General features: G+C 38.1%; 1 protein-coding gene across 20 annotated transcripts in view; it reads right to left on the bottom strand.

Moving 5' to 3' along the window:
• LOC117402468 (neurexin-1) overlaps window positions 1–24014 on the bottom strand; it is a 389183-nt gene that overhangs the window by 113291 nt on the left and 251878 nt on the right. For all 20 annotated transcript variants that reach the window (XM_059024684.1, XM_034003638.3, XM_059024689.1 and 17 more), the window contains one exon: window positions 16351–16532. In XM_059024684.1, the coding sequence (XP_058880667.1) occupies window positions 16351–16532 (182 nt within the window). The remainder of the gene's footprint in view (window positions 1–16350; window positions 16533–24014) is intronic.

Here is a 24014-nt window from a genome sequence, read left to right as displayed (position 1 = left end):
TAAACCTGGGTCTCCTTGGCTACAGTAATCAACTCTCAGATGACTTCACTGGATTTATGCTCAAGTAGATGTAGCCTGAAAAGAGATTAGTAGCCAACGCCATTACAGAAGCTGGAACCTGGTACGAAACATTCTGAGTCTCTGACCAGTCATGTCGTTTGGGGACTAAAACTCTTCCCTGATTGTTATGCAGCAAGTTTCTAGTTCTAAATGATTTACGACAGCATGGCTGTGCTTAAATATTAGGGTTGTGAGGAAAACACAATCCCATGTCTGCAAACGTAGCTGGATGCTCGTCACTGGTAAATGTCACCAAGACAAGAACAAACTAAAGCTGTCTACTTACTATCTACTGAAGCCCCACAAACCTCAGGATGCTTGTTTTTTGAGCAGCTGAAGTCCCGGCAGACTTGAGACTCATGCAGAGACTGCAGCAAGCTTCCAGAGTCTGTCGTCCCTAGTCTGGGGATTGACTTTCTTGTGATGCAGATGATGTCTGCCTCCTGAGAGTGAGGAAGACAGAGCGCAATGCTGAACTGGGAAATGTTATTGACAGCTGTACAGTATGTGAGCTCACACCTGTCCCCCAGTCACTTCTCTATCAGCATGTGGCATTATTTAAGAAATATGATGGAAAAGGTCGATTTTTATATCAGAGAAGGGGGTAACATGACATTCTTTTTTTGGGGGGGGGGAGGGGGGGTGCTAAAAATAAAGCAGTGAATATCCAATATTTCCAGGCATCTACTGGACAGTCTTTTAAAAATAAAGCAGTGAATATCCAATATTTCCAGGCATCTACTGGACAGTCTTTTAAAAATAAAGCAGTGAATATCCAATATTTCCAGGCATCTACTGGACAGTCTTTTAAAAATAAAGCAGTGAATATCCAATATTTCCAGGCATCTACTGGACAGTCTTTTAAAAATAAAGCAGTGAATATCCAATATTTCCAGGCATCTACTGGACAGTCTTTTAAAAATAAAGCAGTGAATATCCAATATTTCCAGGCATCTACTGGACAGTCTTTTAAAATGTTTTTTTTTTTTTTTTTTAAGATGGCGAATCTGAAATAAGATACAGAACAATACCAGGAAGAAAACCGAATAAAGAGGGATGAGAAAACAATTGCAGATATACAACTGAAGAACTGTAGAAAAGATTATCTTACATTAAACAAAGGTGTCTGAGTCCCATTGTTCCAATTTTCTAATGCTGACATCTCCATTATAAATGCGCTTCATTATTTCTCAATCATTTGTTTTTTCTACACATTTATTGAACTCTGGTTTGCGACTAGAATGTTGAAAATGTTTATTTCATTTTTCCTAACTGCCCAGCCATGTGTCCCCTTTTTTGGAATGCCCAAAAGTCCCTTTAGGGAGACTGCACATCAGTGGGTGTTATTCATTCCTGCTGTGCAGCCATGCGCCCCGTTTGCCCCAAGTGAACCCGAGAGTGGATGTTGCCAAGCTACTGAACCCTGATTAGGAGTAGGAGTTCAGCTTGACCGGTCTTTGCATGACATTGTCTGTCATCTCACTAGCAGGGGGTCGCTGTGGTGATCACATGCCAGTGCCTTGACTATTTTCAAGATACAGATGGGGAAATGCACAACACTTTGGTGTTACAAAAAAAGTATAAACAACTCAGGGATTTAATTCAAGGGATCTTAAGTATTCCAAGGTTGTATATTTCTAGTTGTGTAATATTAACAGGTGTTTTTTTGTGTTTTATTTCCGGCGCTAATGTAATTTTGGAGTAAAATGCTTTGTGAATGTCCCCCTATAAAATATATAAAAATAAACTGGATGGCCAGAATAGATTATCACACAATAAAATAAGTTCCTTGTTGGTTTTGGACGGGTAGTGCATTAGTTCCTGCTCAAAATCAGTTTGATACCTAAGGAATTAAAATGTAATAATATGAGCAAACATTCTTTAGAGGTCTTAGAATCCAATACAAGGCCCACAGATTATTTCATATAATGGCATTTCTAAGATGACAATGAATGCCTGGCAAATTAGCAGGACTAAGTCTAATAAAAAACAGTTCAAGCAGGCATTGGCAGCTTGTTGTGCTGGGGTAGCAGGTGCATCCTACTTTGCCTCCCATGGCAGGGGGTCACTTTAAAGCCAAGTGAGGCTGCGTACAGTTGATGAGCATTAGAGGAAGCTTAACAGAATGCTCGACGGAAACAATGCAACGGTTTTGTTTTCTTGTGCATTTCTTCTCCTTATTGTTTCATTACTACTTGAATGGTTGCTAACAGAGTGCAACAGTGTTCATAAGCCACCTTTGGAAATGAGTTCCCAAGAACGTGGCATGTTCACTAAAGCTAATTAGCCTTTTTGTCGCCCGTCTTTTCTCATTAGCTGCCTCAGGGCTCTGGTGCCAAGGGCAACTGCAACACTGATGTCAGGGAGTGCCCCATCACAAATGACACAGATGAAGCATCTGGGCTGAGAAATTTGGCATTGGAGCATAAATGGACAAACTGTCAATCCAACCCAGTGGATGAACCAAACATAACTGTGTGAACGAAGCTGAAGCCTGGAAAAGCAATTACTATAACTATATAATATTTTGTTTTAATGTCTGCTTTTGCTAACACTGTCCCCTTTAGAAAGGGACATTGTATCTATGAATCTCCTGCATTATCTGTAGTCACAACAGAAGCCTCGAAGCTGGGTTTCGCAATCCTTATCGTTGAGATCTCTCTGATACACAGCTTACACCATATTGTGTAAAATAATACTTGTTGGAATCTTGCTGATAAGGTGTGTGGGTAATAAGTTCATACATCGCCCAGTTTGATGTTAACTGCCTCATTCCTGCAGCACCACAGACCAAAGGGTTTGATTTGGCATCACAAACTCCACTTTAATAAAATGCATCCCTGGCCTGCTTTATATCATCTTGACAAGTCAGTGCATGTGATTTGACCTCTGTGTTCATATCGCCTCATCATTTTTTTTTTATTATTATGTCAGACTTGCTTGTTTTCCTCAAGACTCCAAGCTTGTTCAAAAGAAAAATGCTGTTTTTTTCCGTGCATAATCTTTTGTCTACTTTATCCAAACACAAAATACAGATTCTAAATATAATTGTTGAATCAAAATACCAACATGCACCAATGAAAATGTAATTGGTACAAAACTTGTGTATACTTTAAAACATGATATTAATAAGCAGGTTTATTCAATTATATGGCAACAAAGATATAAGTAGTAAAAGGGTGTGCAGCATTAGAAAAAGTGTGCAAGTTGACGAACATGTACAGAACCATATTCTGCTAAAAAAAAAAAATGGCTACACGTAACCCTACGTACAGTACCAGGGGTTCATTTGTGCCGGATCGCACCGGATCTCAAGTCCAGTACCTTATTGTCTGAAAGGCAACAATTAAACTGTTTTCAAATAACGTGACGGGTAAGAAAATGACTCTTAACAATAACAGCGTCGTCGCTCCTGTTCCTCAGATTAGTCGGCCCGCTGCTGGTAATGTTCAAACAATAGGGCACAAAACCCTGATGGGAGCTCCTGTAAATCTAGATCAGTACATTAGGTCTAGAAACAAAAATGATGTTTTCCGGTACCTTTTTGTTTACAGATTAACCCTTGTACAGTACTGTAAAAAAAAAAAAAAAATGTAATGCTTATGCTGAGGAAAGACTCTACATTAGAACTATGCATCTCTAGATTAGAATTCATTGCACACGAACCAGTTAAAAAGGGATTGCTGTGAAATGTTTGTGAGCTCAGATTCTGAGGGCCATATTTATAAAAAGCTATGATTAGAACAATCAAGGGTATTTGTATTTGCCATCGTTCTCATTTGTGGCATGCATATAATATACTTACACAATAGCTTAACTTTGTAGGTACAAGCATCAAATAAATCTCAAATAATCACTCCCTATTATAGGATGCTGTTATTGAGCTGTACAATTTGCTTTCGGCTTGCTTGAGTAAATTTTCCCAAGGGGAAAAAAAACTTCCAAATATTCCTTCAGCTGAAACTACATTATCATAGTTTACACTTTAAAACTTTATCTTTGTTGTCATTAGGTTGGCTGACTTTACAGGGATAAGACAGCAAACAATTAATAGTTTAATTTGCCGCTTCATACATCAGTTTTCTGACTGCATATTTAAGTTTTAAAGACATTAAGGAAACCATAAGCAGATTTTCTCATGTACTGCTAGATAAGGTGACAATCAAAGCCAATGCTGTTGCTGGCGATTCCTTTTAAAGGAATGACACAAGCATGACTGGTCAAGAAAGTCTTCATTACGGTTTTAATTGCAATCTGTCATGCCATATGTTGTTTCCATATTGTACATGAAAACACCATATTGCAGTAATATGCTGTATATCTGGGTATTCACCAAATTGGCAGACTTTCTTACATTCATAAATTATATTAAATATTTTCATATTTACTGTTGTACCGATATGTAAGGGAATCTGTCTAGAATCTGATCCATTCGTACAGTATTTTCCAATAAAATGAATGCCTTAAAACCTTCTTGTTGTCATACTTGCTCGGACCAGCTTCTCTCCTAACTCCCGCTGCCCCGACCAGCTTCTCTCCTAACTCCCGCTGCCCCGACCAGCTTCTCTCCTAACTCCCGCTGCCCTGACCAGCTTCTCTCCTAACTCCCGCTGCCCCGACCAGCTTCTCTCCTAACTCCCGCTACCCCGACCAGCTTCTCTCCTAACTCCCGCTGACCCGACCAGCTTCTCTCCTAACTCCCGCTGCCCCGACCAGCTTCTCTCCTAACTCCCGCTGCCCTGACCAGCTTCTCTCCTAACTCCCGCTGCCCCGACCAGCTTCTCTCCTAACTCCCGCTGCCCCGACCAGCTTCTCTCCTAACTCCCGCTGCCCCGACCAGCTTCTCTCCTAACTCCCGCTGCCCCGACCAGCTTCTCTCCTAACTCCCGCTGCCCCGACCAGCTTCTCTCCTAACTCCCGCTGCCCCGACCAGCTTCTCTCCTAACTCCCGCTGCCCCGACCAGCTTCTCTCCTAACTCCCGCTGCCCCGACCAGCTTCTCTCCTAACTCCCGCTGCCCCGACCAGCTTCTCTCCTAACTCCCGCTGCCCCGACCAGCTTCTCTCCTAACTCCTGCTGCCCCGACCAGCTTCTCTCTTAACTCCCGCTGCCCCGACCAGCTTCCCTCCTAACTCCCGCTGCCCCGACCAGCTTCTCTCCTAACTCTCGCTGCCCCGACCAGCTTCTCTCCTAACTCCCGCTGCCCCGACCAGCTTCTCTCCTAACTCCCGCTGCCCCGACCAGCTTCTCTCCTTACTACTTGTCAGTCAGTCATAGTCAATCATAGGTGGGATGATGAATTATTTTAGAGGATGACAGAGAGAATAAACAGGAGACCAAAAAAAATTAAAAATGACGGTGGACGTTACTTTTAGTTTATCTGAATAACTAAGGAACTAACAGATGGGTTATTCAATAGTTTTGTATTTATCATATTCAGAAGTAGTGATGCTTCACATGTCCAACTTAGTTTCAATTGCATCATGTCTCTTGAGAGCATTGATTACATATCGAATGCACTTCACAGTGCATCACTAATGAATTGATTTTCCCTGCAGTGGAAAATCAATTGCTTTTCCATTGCTGTATGTCACACGACAGCGCTCACATTTATCATTTGCTTAAGGTGTGATGACATCACCATTGTCTGCTGACATACCACTGGGAACTTTGACTTGGGTATGGATTTTCTTTTAACAATGAGTAAGAGATGCTCATCACTTGAACATCATTACATAGCTGTGGAATATATTAAGCTCCTCAGAGACAGAACGGTGCCTTTCTTTTACACACTCTTCCTTTTCTAAGCACCCACATAAATGTTTGATTTCTGTGCGAAACTAAGTTGTTTATTATTGTTTTTGTTCACTGAGTTAATTCTGTATAATGTACATGTTTTCACTTTTGCTATTTATGCTGTCAAATTAGACAGTACAAGCCAATAACTAAACGTATATTCAACAGTTTGTGCACAGTGTGTGGTTGGATTGTTTTAGTAAAAATAATGCAATAGTTATTTTATTTATTCTTTATTCTTATTTCAGTCGAACTAAACTAGTTGTAGCGAGTTTATACAATATTGTATAGTGTAATTGATTCATTCATTGTAGTTCTTTCAACCGTTTTCATAAGAACATTTAACTAAAAATAAATTTGCAAATACTGTAATACTGTAAACGTGAGTTCTGTTACTTATATGCATGTTAATGCCATGGCTCATGTGCACCCATGGTTAAATGAGTTAACCATAGCTGACTGTAATTTAGTTTTCATGGCTTTAAATAATAGCGTTTAATAATAAAACTTTTACATTAGGGTGTTTTTTATAGTGTATTAACTACAGAATATAGCATTGATTAATGATACATGGTAGTAACAGCGTTTACAAATGGTTTATAAATACTTTAATAGATTATTGTAATACCATCATAAACAAAAGGCGATACAGCGCTACCCCATTATAATGCTGTAGTCGGCAGCCATAGTTTAGAGACTGTGCTACTTGTGTTCCGCCTTATAACAAGACTACTAGAGTTAGTGTAATGGCATTATGGGGCAAATGGGAGCCATGACCGTACCGCCTTATAACCTGTTCCACAGGATAAAGGGACGCCTTATAAAGGGGGAGTACTGCAATAAGTTACATTTCCAATCTATTGACTACATTAACCCCCGTTTAATAATGCTGTATTTATTACATGGGAGACACACAATCATATACAGTTGTATAATTGTTTTATTGGCCAGTGTGTGAAGAAGGAATGAGTGCATGTTACAAATGCTCTCACCTTTCTAAAAAGATAAAGATAAAAGCAATCCACTGTAAGGCATCACCTCATATATGCAGACAAGTGAACCCTTGCATTTATTTCCGAGCTACAGATGAATCTTATCCAGATTGCTTGGCATCTCAAATATTTTGTCTTTCATGGCTGGTGTTGTTTTTATGTATCAATTGTAACATGTATACAAGCTGATGCTGAATGGAGTTATCTGTGCTATTTATTAATATCAGACTTTTTTGCATCTCTTTGAAACTCAAAAGGAGGGCAGAAATGTGATTATTTTCTATAGCACTGTTACTGCCTGGATAAGGAGTCATGCACATTCTCTTCAAACGCTGAGTGTCTTACCACGGTATTTCTGGAGTTATTCAACAGACTGAAATGCAGTAAACTCAGCTCCTGTGCTGCTCCCCCTGCGCTGGTCATGAAAATATTGATTTTGAGGTAAAAGGAAATAAGGAGATCATGAAATCTATAATTCATATAAGTAACAGTATAGGACTTTTTTTTTTTTGCTGACAAAGTCTGTGCCTGTTATTCTGGTACTGGCACCACATTTTGAATCTAGATCCAGTTTCCTTCATTCATATTTGTTTCAATTTGTGTTGACCTTTTACAAACACTAACTTCTGATAACAGTGAGTTGGCTGTTGAGTCAGCTGCATTGTTATAAATCATAATTGTGTCGTGCTTTGTCAAGGATGAAGACAAAATAAGCAGGTAGATGGACGTTAAGACAGTTATATCTAAGAAACCAAATCACTTTATAGAGTTTATACCTCCGTAAATGTTTTGTTGTACAGCAGCAAAACATTGGTTTCCATGCCCACCCTAGCATTATTTCAGCTTGTAAAATAATCCTTACATCTGTAACCCAATGTCAGCTTTCTATTTTACAGCTGTATAGATTGCTGTAACAAATGTACACAAGCACGCCCTTGAAGAATTGCACCAAACACTCCTAGGGATCTCACAAGCTTTAATTATGTTCTCACAAACAAGCAACTTCATATTGTATGCATCCCCTCACTGAATAATCAATGACATACCAGGGCACAAACAACCATTAAAGCCTAATCATGTCATAACACCGTGGACAATTTTACTCTGCCAAATAAATATGAAAATAATTTAAACTATAGGAAGTGACAACTGCTTTTCTTTACGACTGAGTGTTTACTGGACAATAAAAACCTGAAGCATTAATTCAAGTTATACATGCTACTGGATTTGTTTTTACTGTACATGGTACTAAACACAAATCTGAAATTATTTGGTAATTAGGGTGAATATAACTCTTTATTTGGTTTCATATGACAACTGTAGACACTTATACTAATGGCTTTTAAACTAATAAAAGCTACTTGATTTGTTTTTATTGTGTATGGTACTGAACAGAAATCAGAAATGATTTAGTATGTAAGGTGGTGTAGCTGTTTATTTGGTTTTATATGATATTCACATATCAGCTGCAGATTCAAATATTAAGGGCTTTTAAACTAATGCAAACTGTTTGAGGGGTTATTAAATTGAAATTACAACTTCACCACTGAGGAATTTCAAATTGCACAACCAAACTGCTAGTGGCCGCTGTCCACAAATATGCCACCTACAGTAAATGCTAAAATAGCCAGGACTCCCAAATAGCAACTGCAATGTGAAGAAACAGTTGTGCTTCCAAATGATGCAGGTCGGACCTGGCTTCAACAGATTGAATGCACATTGACAAGAGAATAATTATTATAAAATGGCATGACAAGTACGTACTGTATTCATATTCTAATTAGGATGAGTACTTTACTAGACATTTTTTACTTGGGATTTGTCCAATGTCAGAAACAAAACCTGTTGTTGCTTGTAATTGGTTACATAAAGTCGTACAATGATATATTTTATTACCCATAGTTCCATAAAAATGTCACTTGAAGGGAAAAATAAAACAATTGTCACTCAAAAGAAAAGTGCCAAGGTCATTGCCCCCTTTCGAATGCAACCCTCTGTGACCAATTAGTGAGTGTTGCTGCCATTTATGTGCTGTCATGCACAGTACCTTACCAAGCACAGCAAGATTGAACCATACCGATCAATATTAAACCTACATAATTTACTGTAATTCTGTACATTCCGGTTCTAAGTGAGCGCAATGCATGTACCTTAAAGGGACGCACTTGAAGGCATATTCAGAATATTACATTTCTTACCTGTTAAATATTTTATTATGTGTGTTCTCTATGGTTTTCTGTTGTTCTATAGGTTTTGATCAATACGAAGAAAGAAAAAACATGATAGGATATTAAGCCTTTCATGCATGTCGACCTCAAATGGGGATGCATAAAAAAATAAATACAAAAATAATAAAAAAAATCTCTTCTAGTCTTTATGTGGGAATATATGAGAATGCCATTTTTCCCTAATATAAAGCAATGGAAAAAAATGCAATTGAAACAAATATCAATGTCCAAAGCTATCCCCAGCCCCACCTATCTTCAATATGTCATGCAGAAAATGATTAAACATGATATATAGCTACTTAATCTGTCACTTAAGTTACAATAAGGCATCAATGCTCTACATTCTGTCGATTTAACAAAAGACATTTTATATACCTACTGGAAGCAGAGATAAGGTAAAGCCATGGCTGTAACTAACTTTGAGGATACCAAGGTCGTGTCCTCGGTTGTTTTTCACCAATACTGATGCTCATGTACAAATTCTGGTAAAAAGACTTAATTTTCTCTGTTGGTTTGCCGTGTAATATAGATTGGGAGGTTGAATAGTAAATACAAAGCAGTCATATAAATACGACCAGCTACAGCCTGAAACCTAAGTTTGACCTCGGTAGAATGTCAGCTCTGGTGCCACCGCTTGGTAGAGTGATACAGTATCAAGGCAACTGAAGTTCTATTCACTTGTCTTTTTTATTGACAAAAAATGTGTTGCATACAGTATTTCCGTGCATTGCCTTAAAGAAAATTGAGTTTAATTGTTCGCAGTTATTGCCAGTGAACTTACACATGACATTTCATACCAGTATCTATCCGTAACGCATTCCATGCTGTACTTAACTGTTGCATTTGCTTTAAAATGTGACCCTGAAAGTTAGTCATCAAACATTTCTTATTAAGGTTTTTTTTTGTTTGTTTTGTTTTGTTTGGAAAGTAAAGGTGTGAACATAATGCATTGCTTCTTAAACTTTAAAATGTACACTGCAGAGCTTTGCTGTGGTGCTGGAGTTACTTGCTCTTCTATTTACCCTAATTATAGCTTACCTTGGGGAGGTGGGCAGCTGCTAATCCTGTCACCTGCTGCACCACTGTGCCCCACAGCCCCCCCCCCCCTCCTCTGTGTCAATAAGAGTAATAGTCTTGTGATCTGCAGGGTGTTGTATGCTATTTCTTTCTGACACTTTTTTTTTTTTTTTTATTAATATCTGAAGCCTATGGCACAACATTTCATTGTGTTTAATTTATTTTTTATTGTTATTATTACTATAAAATTAGCTTTATGAGGTTAATTACAAACAGGATTTTGTAATTATTTCGCCTTGAACACTTGAAAAGCGTAAAAATGCTTTTTTTTTTTCTTTTAAAGGTCTGTTAAATGGTAATCTATATACAAAATCAAGGGCACTGTTAAAACCAGATGAAACAGTTTAAAAGAAAATTGGTCACAGTGGACCTTGAGATGGGCTGCCGGGCGGGTTATGCTCGACATAATGGCTGAGGCAATCAGAATTATTTCAGTGTGCAGTGGCAGATGCCTCTTTTATTGTTTTTCTGAGGATGCTTTTGCACAGACTTGCAGCCTTATGTAAAAGCACAGCACTAATCTAAACACATGTAATAAAATAACATGCTCCAACAAAGAAGCTCAGCCTCGGGCCTGCAATCTACAGAGATCACATGGCTGGGGAAGGCACTGGCAATCTAGAACTGATCTTATTAGTTGCATGCTTAATAATATTTTGAGTCTGAATGTAAAATTCGTTAAGGGTCAAAAACAGGGCCCTGTCTCGATATTCTCTAATTTATACTCTGGTAGACAAGTGTAGATTAATGTTCTTATTAGAGATGGTAATGTCAAGCGTGAGCAACTTGAAAGCCTTCTAGTGTTGCAAAACTGTATAAGACCCCAGACCTCCCCATATTCAAACCAAAACCCTACATATTATTTAGTCAGCAATGCCATTTCTGAGAGGGAAATAATAATAATCATCATAATATTTCACATTATAAAACAAGATGGAATCTACAATAATTTAACTGATCTAATCTGACCAGTTTTATACTTTTCCAATGTTATTCCTAATTGAAATTTTGCTTTTGGCCCTGGGAGTATGAGCAGAGCGGAGGTGGAAAACTAGAACTATGTACTATTAATGTGTAATGCTTATTCTTGTGCACTTCCCTTACAATGGGAGAAGAGGGGGTGTTCTCAATAGTCCTTGCGTCACAGTATGAACTGAAAAAGGTTGATTAGAAAAGGTCAGTACTGCATGTAAATTCAAACATATTAAGCATGCAATTAAAACACAGGCCTGCCAATATGAGAGAGTTTACTGTGCCATCCCAATGAGTTCCTTTAGGGAAAAAAGTAATCTGGACATCTGGGTGTGTGTCAAGTTAAGGGTCTAAAAAATGATATTGTTCTTGTCCTTGTACCTAAACTCCATATTGTACTAAATATTAAAATATTCCAGAATAGTGCACAGTTTAATGACCAATGTAGATGTAACTCTCATGCAATGGCTGCGCACAGATTGATTGATCTGGCTTTGTGTAGTTTAAAAGGAGATTCAATGCAACAGAAAAGCCACGAAGCATTGGGAATGATAGAGCAGCACTTGCTCTAAATATAGCATGGTGCCATGTTGTAGTGTGTGCACAACTGCTTCTATTAGCTTTTGATCTGAACTTATTAGAAACCATTGCTGATTTCATTTTATCAACCAACGCCTTCTGTCATTTGGTTTCAAATTTGTCATTTTGATGCCTCCTTTTGTAAGGAAAAAAATACATACAAATAAATGAGATTCAATCTAGAGAAACCCAGGCTACAGTAGCAGTTGACAAAAGGCAAAGACAGAATTTCCAACCAGAGTCTAATGACAAGAATATGGAATCCAACTCACAGGTGGGTCGGCAGGTAGAGTGATAGACTGATAGAATAGTGGGCATGTTTTGTTCTTTGTTCCTTGCTTGCTTATTAAAATGTGGAAATTCTAAGCGACAGAGAAAGTGTGGAAATGCAAGACACAGTAATGTAAAACTTTCCGTATATATATATATATATTGTAAGGCAGCGGGTTATGTGAGACAGCAGGGAGGGGGTTAAAACCTCCCTGCGAGAGAAACATGTGCGAAATGCACCTTTTTTTTAATGGTTCTTTTGTTTAGTTTGTTTTATTATTTAATTATCCCCTGCACCTGGGCAGTTAAGAGGAGCAGTCAGTCTGCTCAAGGCTGCTGAGTAGAAGGAGGCAGAAGAGGTGCTCTGTCTCCGAGCAGTCAGAGAAAGAGTAAGTGCTGTGTAAACCTGTGAGTTTATGTTTGTGTCGGTGCCAGGTAAACGGCTTAGCCGTCCTGCAAGTTAGTCAGGGAAAGTACCTGTTTAGTTAGTACTCCAAAACGGAGTAAGGTGTTTGTTTGTAATTTTGTTTTGTTTTGTGTTGATTAAAGAATTAGCGCAACCGCGCTATAAAAATCAATTTCTGCTGTGCTGGGTCAGTTATTAAAGGGGCAACGAACCCGTGTTCGGTGCAATCATTTCACAATATATTTTTTTTTCTGGGGGGGGGGGGACGACTCACAGAGCTGACAAGAAGGTCTGCGGAACCTAATTCCAATTCTAAATATCTGATCATTACTAGAATGGCTTGAAATCAAAGTCCCAAAGATGAAAAAAGTAGGATATAGTTAATTGGTAAAATATGCGTGTTTAGTTTAATTTCTTATTACGCTCTCATGATAAACTTCAAAAATGAATATGACACTTATTTAGAACACAGCGAATGCTTCAAGGGAATTGTGTGTGACTGAGCTGTGAAAATATCAATGATCCTTAGCAGTAATTGTGCGCTGTGCTGCTTATTGCTGAACATGACTTGTTAAATGCCATTTTTCTCTAAAGGTGCTGTTATGCTAGCAACAAAGAGACTGGTTATTGATGAGCTTTTGAATTGGATTAACAGACTATGGTCACCTTGCATCTCTTAAAGCATGAATTTCAAGAAAGTTATTACAGTACATATTAAATTTTTTTTATTTAAAAAAATGTATTACTGTTATGGAATTGAGGCCAAGATATTCAATAGAGATATTAATATGTAAAGGGGGCAATGTTTAGATTCTATATGCTGAAATACGTATTCTGTAGGTAGCGATCATCCATTTTAATAAGCAACAATATGACATTGAAAAGCAAGCGAGATACAGTAAAATAAATAACAATAAAAGAATTTCCAAATGTAACCTTAAAAATGAAACACAAATTAAGATTCCGAAGATATCTGAATGTATTCAGAAGAAATGGCATATAACGCTACATATTTTGAATACTAATCGTAGATAAAACAGCGGAACCTTTAGAAAAAGCTCAACCATCCTCCAAGATGCAGATGCTCTTAAAACAAAAAAAAAGTTGTATATTCCTCTTAAGATAACAGTACTTTTGAAAGTAAGAAAAAGAAGGAAATAAAACTTTAAACGATGCAATTAGTTGTATTAATCTCCAGCCACTTTTCATTCCCTATAACGCTGAAGCAAAGGCACAAAGCACATTTAAAGGATCCATTATCCAACTTTACATGCTACTTTTCAGAATATATTAAGTCCAGAGCCATCCTATTTAGCTTGCGAGTATATATCAGATGTTTTGAAGAGACATAAGCAATTAGAGGTTTGGAAAATAGCACTTAGAATGCTCCTAAGAATTGCTCCATGGAGACAGGCTACAGCAGTATGAAACAACTGCAGTGTCCCCAGGTAGTACTGTGCACGCAGAGTTATTGCTACATGAGCAAGGTATTTTACAGACTCCAACACAAATCCATGCAATTAAATACCATATTTATAAGTGGAGAAGACTGTATGAAAAGCCAGGAATCTTTCAAACCGGTGTGAGTGTATGCGGTAGGTAGACAGAACTGATGGATACAAAATCTAAATAAAACAAACTGAATAAACCTCCACACTTGGTCATCACCCATTCGGTTTATGCGGCTCATGTTTTATCCACTAGAGCAGACCAACACGTTGGCTAGTGCCTTCACAAGTGCATTCAGAAGTGTACCTTGTATCCATTTATACATTATTTTCTGCATTGTATGCATGCTGGATGGATAATTGTTTTATGTCTATCAACCAGTCTGATTTGCTGTTAGACAACTAGGTAAGATGCACTGACTACTCCTGGATATTGTTTGGGTCAGATCTTAGCACAGAAGTTGTGGTTGAGGACACTAATTCATAAACCTCTGTAGATCAAGATTGCAAATGAAAGGCAAAGTAAATTACATTCAGTACAGTAGACAAATACAAGAGGGTTGCATCAACAGGACTGGTTATTAAAAATGGACATCGGGGAGCACTGTTAGCTATTTGATCACATTGGAGATAATATGGGTACCACTTGCTGGTTAAAACCCAATGAGACTCAGCATGTTAAATATTACTGAGCCCTTGCACGTGCAAAGTAATATGAGAAGACACAAGATATAAATTTCTAAATCATTCTTCTATTCCTAAAGCACTGTTTTGTTTTTTTGTTTGTTTTTTAAAGGCAGCTCAGACTTGTTTATTTGACATAAGAGCATGACATATTGATTTGAAAGGAATATGCGACTAAAATATTTCTTTCTGAAAATGAAATATTTCTTTCTGAAAACGAAATATTTCTATCTGTTGTTATGCTGCACTCAAAACCATTGGTTCCTACATTGTCTTCCTCAGATATTCAGCATTCACTTCTACAGGATGAATCAGTGCTGGGCTGGTATTGCTTTTTAATGGGGAGATGCATTTGTTTTCTTAAACAATAGGCTGGCTGCCACATTGAGAACTGACACAAAAATATCAACTTAAATTGAAAGATTGTAGCAGAAGATGACTGAATACTGGACTGTGCAGAATTGAAGTGCCCCAAAAAGTAGACAAAAACAAATACCTGGACACAATCCAAATTAGGACAGCCATTGCAGCTCAATACGGGACATGTTATTTTTACAGTGCTATAGCGTTACTATGGCTATATTGGCGCAATCATTATGATGCATGTTTTTAATTCAGCAGATAAGAATGGAACCCGAACTTTTAAGTCACAAACTGCATTTTTTTTTTTTTTTGCCTCAGATATGTATCATGATTCCATGAAACAAAATTGCTGGGAAAAAAAAAAAAAAAAAAATCTGTCAACTTAGAGGATGTTACACTTTTTAAACCATTGTTTACCCTGTGAAAAGTAAAGACTGAGTCACACAGTTATGTAGCATCAATTTATGCACAGAGGGCATTAGTAATGGATGCAGTTTGCCATTCACTATTTTAGCGTCTGGAACTGAATTCTGTATAGGCTTCAATCAACTGCTTCAATGCAAACTTTCATAATAACGTGTGCCTGTGCATGTCTGTATCATCATTGTTAGCGAGTCCTGAGAAAGAATATATTAGGTATACATTGAAAAATGTATCACTGTACTGTACATACCCCTGCAAAAAACGTTGACTTTTCCCATGCCTGTTATTTTGACAGCACCTTGACTTTAAAACGCCAAAAGATCCGGTGATCACAAAGGATTACATATCCGGTTGCTCAGTGAACCAGAATACAGAAGGTTCATGGTAGCATCTCATAGAAATGGGAGCCTGTAGAAGAGCTTTGCTTCTTAAAGCAAATCAGAGGCTCCATTGGGAATGAAACATCTGTGTGAGAAAATATTTCCTTGCTACTTGAACTGAATAAATGACAGCCATTGTGTGTGCGTGCATGTGTGTGTGTGAGAGCGTGTGTAAGTGTGAGCTCAAAAGTTCTACATGAACACCAATCGTTACAGAGCAGGGGGTCTTGGTACTGCACACTACTTCTAGGAATGAAGGTTACACATTTAGGTGTAACTGCCACTAGAATGTGACAGACATCAGACTGACAACTGGGATCAGTGGTGTTGACTCACCCCTCCACATGATCGTTGAGTCAAGGGAGTGCGACGTGCAGCACATACTGTATTAAGGAAACAACCCAGCCTGGTCTTCTATTGCATTCAGTGAATGTGTGTGGGTGGGCAGGTTCAGGGATGTAGATAACAAGTGGGAGTAAATTAAGAGAGTTCAAGGTTTTTTTTTTTATTTAGTTAGTTAATATCCCCCTTAACTTGCTCTCTGGCTAGATGCGCACAATTAGTATGAGAACAAATATTAACCTTTACGAAAAAAAAAAAAAAAAGCCACACAAATCCCAGATTACTCGACAGCCGGCACAAATCATTTTCAGCATGTGTTCTTGCTACTTACAATGTGTAGCTGTAGGTAGTCTCCGAGCCCAGAAGAACTGTCTACCCGCACCAAAACAGCATCTTTCAATTGGGTGCTAAATCCTACAGCCAGCCTGTCAGCGCGGGTGCTTGGCCGGTCGTTGGGGGGCCATGTGTAAGTGATCAGTCCACCTCCTCGGCCAAAAATGTACGTAGTTCCAGCTGAAAGAAAAAAACCGTAAGGAACAGTCATTGAGTCAGTTGCTATCTAAGTTTTGCTTTGGGTTTAAACCTTTCAGACAAATGCAATACAAATGTATTTTTATATAGCACAATATTTTTTCTTATACTTATCTATCTCAACATATTACTCATTTATATATATTTATACATGTTCAGAAAGACAAGTGTGAGAAAGCAGTCTGGCAGCTGTGTTCTGGACAAGCTGAAGCCTTCTGAGTTCAGTGGCAGGTAGACCAACAAACAAGGAATACAGGGATACAGAGATGCTGATACATGCATTCATAACCTCTTGTCTTGATTATTGTACCTTCCAGATGCACCCTTTTTAATCAACCCCCTGTAATAAATAAGATTATAATTGTGTTAAACATATTGTTTCGTAATTAAAGTGCCACATGAAGAAATCCAAAGAAAAATGGCCAAAATTAGCAACAACAACATAAAAAGGTAATTAAGGACACAGTTGCAGTATAGGGTTCATCTGCTTAGAAAATAAAGCATAGCTTTTTGCTCATGCCTCAGAGATAGCCAGTTTATTCGATGAAAATTGCATGCAAGGCATGATTGGGTCATCCTGTACAGTGAAGCACAACGCAACACATCAATTCAGGCAGACTTTTATGGGCCTAAGGTTTATCAGCTTGTGACAGGAGGGGATAACTAATGGAAGCTAGCAAGAAAACTCACCCATCATGTCATACCAGTGCAGGTATCCTGCATTATCTACAGAGGCAACATCTCATTTTACAGATTTATTACATAAGATTGCCCTGCCCCCTATTGTACAGTGTTACAAGACCTTTTTTTTTTTTTTTTTACTGTTTTTCTGTGTTTAAAATACTGTATATTAATATTATAATATTTCAGTTTAATGTGCTTTTTGGATTTCACACATGCAGAACTTCCCCAATTAATTAACATGCAGATATATGAAGCATCTACTGCTGTGGTGGAGTATGGTGTATTAACAGATTCAATTGAAAGACTACATCTAGTAAGTCTTCAAGAACTGATGGAGATGAACAACTGCACTCTTCTATATTTAGATGTTATTTAAGTAAACTGATTAACAAGAATCTCATTACACATTTCGAAGGGCATGCGATTTTCTGTATAATACTCTATGACGTGGTACAATTAGACACAGAGCGGAATGAAGACCAAGGTTATTTCATACATGAGAATCTCAGGCCCAATACAATACAATCAATGCATAGTAACACTGCTTTCATTGCTTTTCACAGAGGCCTATTTTAATGGATTCAGCCTTTCCATCTTTGTGGATGACATAACAAGTGTTTCAAAAGCTCTTTACTGATGTCGGTAATAAAGCACTAAACAGGATGCACTAGCCTGTCCTATTCTAATGTTAATCACTTACTGTACAGTAGAAGAAAGGAATTTCTCAAGGGCTACAACAAACACAAGTAGGACAAGGTAATTCTATGCAGTATTTTGGTAGTTAAATATTCTGTGCACTTCCAGAAAATAATTTTGCTTATCAGAAGAAAAAATAAAGAAATATATATATATATATATATATATATATATATATATATATATATATATATATATATATATATATATATATATATAAATATAAATGTCCTTATGTTTGTGCTTTTTTATCCCCATGTGATTCTAACCACCATTAGAATACATAAGATATGTGGATGACGGAATATGGAATATGGACACAATATGGAGAAGAATCTCTTGTAAAGTTTCATAAATTAGCAAATGATATCCATCCTAACATTTTGGTGGATTTATTATTATTATTATTTATTTCTTAGCAGACACCCTTATCCCGGGCGATTTACAATTGTTAGAAGATATCACATTATTTTCACATACAATTACCCATTTATACAGTTGGGTTTTTACTGGAGCAATCTAGGTAAAGTAACTTGCTCAAGGGGAAAATTGTCAGGGGAAAATGCATCAATGGTCATTTACTTGATGATTGTCTTTGTAAACAGCTGTCTTTGTAAAGGCCTGTGTGTGTTTGTGAACTTGTGTACCAGTGTCTTAAAAAAGAGAAAAAATAACATTTCTATCTGCCAGAAACCAGCAAACAAAAGCTTTAGTCTCCGTGCTCAGTATTGTACAAAGTGATTATTGCATTGTGCACTGACAAACTCGTTGGTTTTACTTTCACGGAATACAGTACTTTTTTTTCATGCAATGCTTTCCCTTGTGCCTATCTGAGGTGAAATGTATTTTTGACACCGTTTAACCATCGCAAAATAGGCCTGTATGTATGATCGTTTTGTTTATGCCATAGACATATGCAGGCATGTTTATGGTTTATGGTTCGTGTTTTCCCCTAGTGACGTCACAGATGTCAAGATTCGAAATCAGGGCTTTTTGGCAGAAGCACTCAAAACAAGCTTTATGATTGTAAATTTCTTACAGTAACAGCACACAAGTATAAATGATATATACAGTGCCGTGAAAAAGTATTTGCCCCCTGTCTGATTTTCTGCATTTTTGCACATTTTTCACATTGTATTTGGTCAGATTTTTTGTGGGTTGTAGTAGTATATAGTGGGAGTCTGAGAAAAAATGACACCAAAGTTTGGTGCTTCTTTCATTTGTTTGGTGTGCAAGGAAATCAAACATGCAATCTTCAGGTGTGAAAAAGTTATTGCCCCCCCTAGTTAACCCAACCCAATTAAAGGGATAATTAGGGTCAGCTGTTTGAGTACTTTGGTTAACAACCAGGCCTGATTTGGGCCAGCCCTGCCCAATATAAATGTGACTAACTTTGTCCCTTACCATCAGAGTGAAGTTGACAGCACACAGGTTCTAGAGGCACATCATGCCACGAACAAAAGAAATTCCTGAAGACCTCTGGAAAAAAGTTGTTGATGCCTATCAGTCTGGAGAGGTTTACAAAGCTATCTCTAAGGCTCTGGGTCACCACCAAACCACAGCCAGAGCCATATTGTCCAAATGGAGAAAGTTTGGGACAGTAGTGAATCTTCCCAGGAGTGGCCGTCCTGCCAAAATCTCTCCAAGAGCAAGGCGTAAAATCATCCAGGAAGTCACAAAGAACCCTAGAAAAACATCCAGGGATCTGCAGGCCTCTCTCGCCTCAGCTAAGGTCAGTGTTCATGACTCCACCATCAGAAAGACACTGGGCAAAAATGGGATTCATGGCAGAGTAGCAAGGCGGAAACCATTGCTCACTAAGAAGTACATGAATGCTCTTCTCAAGTTTCCCAAAAAACACCTGGATGATCCTCAAGAGTTCTGGAACAATGTTCTATGGACAGATGAGTCAAAAGTAGAACTTTTTGGCCGACATGGGCCCTGTTATGTCTGGCGAAAACCAAACATTGCATTCCACAGTAAGAACCTCATACCAACGGTCAAGCATGGTGGTGGTAGTGTCATGGTTTGGGGATGCTTTGCTGCATCAGGACCTGGACGCCTTGCCATCATTGAAGGAACCATGAATTCTGCTCTGTATCGAGAATTCTACAGGAGAATGTCAGGCCATCCGTCCGTGAGCTGAAGCTGAAGCGCAGCTGGGTCATGCAGCAAGACAGTGATCCGAAACACACAAGCAAGTCTACATCAGAATGGTTGAAGAACAAGAAATTTAAAGTTTTGGAATGGCCTAGTCAAAGTCCAGACCTAAACCCCATAGGAGTGGGCCAAAATTCCTCCACGGCGCTGTGAGAGACTAATCAATAGCTACAGGAACCGTTTGGTTGCAGTTATTGCTGCTAAAGGTGGCATAACCAGTTATTGAGTCTAAGGGGGCGATTACTTTTTCACACGGGGGCATTGGGTGTTGCATAACTTTCTTTAATAAATAAATGAAATATGTATAACATTTTGTGTTATTTGTTCACTCAGGGTCCCTTTTATCTAATATTAGGTTTTGGTTGAAGATCTGATAACATTCAGTGTTAAAAATATACAAAAATACAGAAATTCAGACAGGGGGCAAATACTTTTTCACGGCACTGTATATATTTTAGAACGCTATTATAGTGTAGTTGAATAAAATATAATCAGATTGTAAAGTGAAATTGGTGATAAATGGACTTTAATGAAATGCTGAGGCAAATGTCTAATTGTCTGAGATCTGATGTCAACTAATGTTAGACATGAAATAATATTGTTTGAATGTGTAAAAAATATTTTCTACAGAACGAAAACTAAACTTTTTATAAGAAAATGGTTTCTTCTGAGTCAAATTGTCATTCATATTTCTAAATAAGAAAAATACTAACTTTATGCTGTTGATTAATGATTAATTAATATTGCTATGATAAATTAGTTTTGGCACTGCGTTCTTTCTGAGTTTCAGGTAACAATATTTAACTGGGTGGCTTTTACACGTTTAAACTTAACTGTGATTATTAGTCTCTTCCTGATATTGAATGATCTCTCATTCAAACAATGCAACTCTACTCAGAAATGTGTACTGTATTGCTACAATAAGAATAAAATAAAACATTGTTGCTATAGTGTTGCAAAAAGTACAGAAGTTATTTAAATAAATATTGCAATGGGTGGCTTGGTGGCGGTGTGCTTTTGCGCTTAAAGGCAACACAGGTAATTCATGCTCTATTTGTATTATACTGTATCTGTTAAAGATCTTGCTTCACCAGGGAGGCTGTGGGCAGTTGACCAGCCAGGGCAGATGCTGAAATGACATAAAATTTGAAGCTAATTCGGCATCTGCCTGCTGCAGCTGGGCACTTAGCCAACTGCCAGGGCATTGCGGCAACTGCCCGATTTCGGCAATGGTCCATAAAAATATATATACACACACTCACACACACACTCACACACACACACACACACACACATTGGCAGTTACGGTAGGTGGTGCAGGTTAATGCTTGAGCTGTTCACCTTTGGAGGCAATGTACAATTGCAAGCATTAGGCAGTTAGAATCACATGGGGATAAGAAGCACAACAATTATAAGCAATTGTGCTTGACTGCTTTCAGACCTTTCTATGGAAACGTATACTGAGATTTTCCTTCTTCTCCCCTTTTACTCTAGATAGCTGAGAAATGGCCCCAGATAATCCAGGGCCGAATTAGGTCAAACCATTTGAAGCAAATTTGGGGATTTGACAAGTCAGCTGAACCCTTCTGAGGTATAATAGTGTTTACTGGGAGACAGAAATGACAAAAATAATAGTTTTTGGTCTTTACATTCTGTAAGGGCCAATTGTAAGACCATTCAGTTCATCACAAATGAAAAAGTCTTCAACACAAACTATTCTGGCAGTGAATGTAGACTTATGACAGGCTGGCTCACAGTGGTGAGGTGTGGTGACGTCACGGACCAGGAAGTAACTGAAACCAAAACAATGGATTGGCGGGTGAAGCTGAATGCTGCTGCGTTCAGCGTATTTAATTAATCAAATAAACAAAAACAAAAGATTTAAACAATGAACAAAACACAAAACAAAAAGGCACAAGGGCCAAACGAATAAACAAAGATTGTTTAGCAGTCGTTTTTAAATGTCGTTATGTTTCCTCGCTCTCGATCTCTCCCCGTACTCTCCTCTGTACACTCCACCCCGCAGAACGGACAGCTGCCGGTTCTTATACTCTGGCCGAGGGGTTAACTAGTTGTTAATTATCTTATTACCCCTCGGCCAGAGTCTGTACGCGTTTGGTAAGGATGCATGACTGTCAGCTAGTTAAATAATCAGTAGCTGATCAGTCATGCATCCTCACGGGGTTTTAAATTATAAATAAGAAATACGCGCCGCAAACAATAATACAAATAATAATAATAGGGGCGGGACACTCCGCCACACGACTATACAAGAAATGTGTTACAAAATCATATCCAACACTAAGAGAATACGTGTCCATGTTTTGCAAAACTATTATCATTGACAGTTATACAAGGAACAGTGGGCCACATTTGTCATAACAAAAAAAAATTAAACTGTCAAATGTTACATGTAGTACCAGTAACAAACAATGCATAACTTTGAGTCCCCTAAACTAAGTCACTTTTTGTTGCCTGACATTTAATTTTCCTTGGACCGAAAACTGTGCAAATTACACTTTGGAGAAAACACGTACTATAGATAAATTACTTTTATTCCAGTTTAAATCTCACTATAAAAAGCATCCAAAATAAAACCAAAGAAAACAAAACAACTAAAGACCAAGCTCATCTCTTCCTAAATTGATTAACCACCCTGTAGCTTTGGAGCAATTTATATATGAAACTGCACCGGTTACAGTATCTAGCCACTGTTCTGTGCAGCAAACCTGTCCACATGACTAGTTCACTGGCAAAGGCTCATGGGACTGCAGTACACTCTGAAAAATAATGTCAACTCTGGAATTGTTGGAGGCTTGTCTAATTGTGCTCCCTGCGTGATTCACTTTGGTATTCTTTATTTCTGCTCAAACTAAAGGCAAGGCGATGTTCTAAAAATAAAAATGACTTTGTGAGTTAAAGCAATATAAACAGACTGTGGAGTAAACCACAGCAGAACAATAGGATTATAAATCATTTTGATACAATTGCATGCTTTCCTGTAAACTATTAAAATATCAATGAGTTTTTACTGTATGTGTCGCAGGGGTAGTGCGGGACAATAAAGGTTTCTGTTTCCTTGCTTCTCAATATTACCACTTGCACAATAGCAATAACTATAACGGTATCCCTCACTGTCCTATTTTCTATGTTACTTTACCTTTGAAGGCAACCGCAACAAGACTGCAATCTTTGGTAACATCACTCTTCCTCCGCTTTGTGTTAGCTTTCATTAGCTCCTCCACTCTCAGCAGTGATGTGTTTACTAGCGCCAAGCCCCAAGCCACTAAATAGATGTTAGTGTGAAGCACCAGCACGGCACAATTATGCAGTTTCCCACAATGCCATCCGAGATAGACCTGCACTCTTTCATTAAAAGCACCTTTACGTGATGTGACATTTGTTCCTCTAATGACATTTGGTTGTAAAGCACAGCTAACAATTACCAGTGCTTGATTTTTAATACCAGGAGGGTTTGACAACCCAATTAAAAAATATATACAGTATAGGGACGCACGCCTCCATGTTCTTGAATTATGTCTGAAGTTCATATTGCATGTTCATTGACATCTGGGGTTTTAATGAATGCCTGGATACATATTTGACACCAACACAGTTTCCACAGACCAGGCTTTAAAAATGCCTTAAATCAACTGTCTAACAAAACCAATCACTGTTGTGCTGATCTATCTGTCTTGTTAATTTCCAAAGCCCTGTAGCCTCTCTTTGCTGTGTCTCAATGCCCTCCTTCAAGGGCCCTCATTACCAAGGTTCCAGGATGCTGCAAATTATACTTAGCATTATATATTTGCATGTGTTTAGCTGAATGTCTGTGGATCCTTAATAACTACATACTTAAAAATTAATCACAATAAAGAGGGACCTGTAGTAACGTTAATAAGAGGTAAGAATGTGGATTTTCTA

This window comes from Acipenser ruthenus, chromosome 5, assembly GCF_902713425.1.
Source record: "Acipenser ruthenus chromosome 5, fAciRut3.2 maternal haplotype, whole genome shotgun sequence".
NCBI lineage: Eukaryota > Metazoa > Chordata > Actinopteri > Acipenseriformes > Acipenseridae > Acipenser > Acipenser ruthenus.
This window is presented reverse-complemented; position numbering and strand designations above follow the sequence as displayed.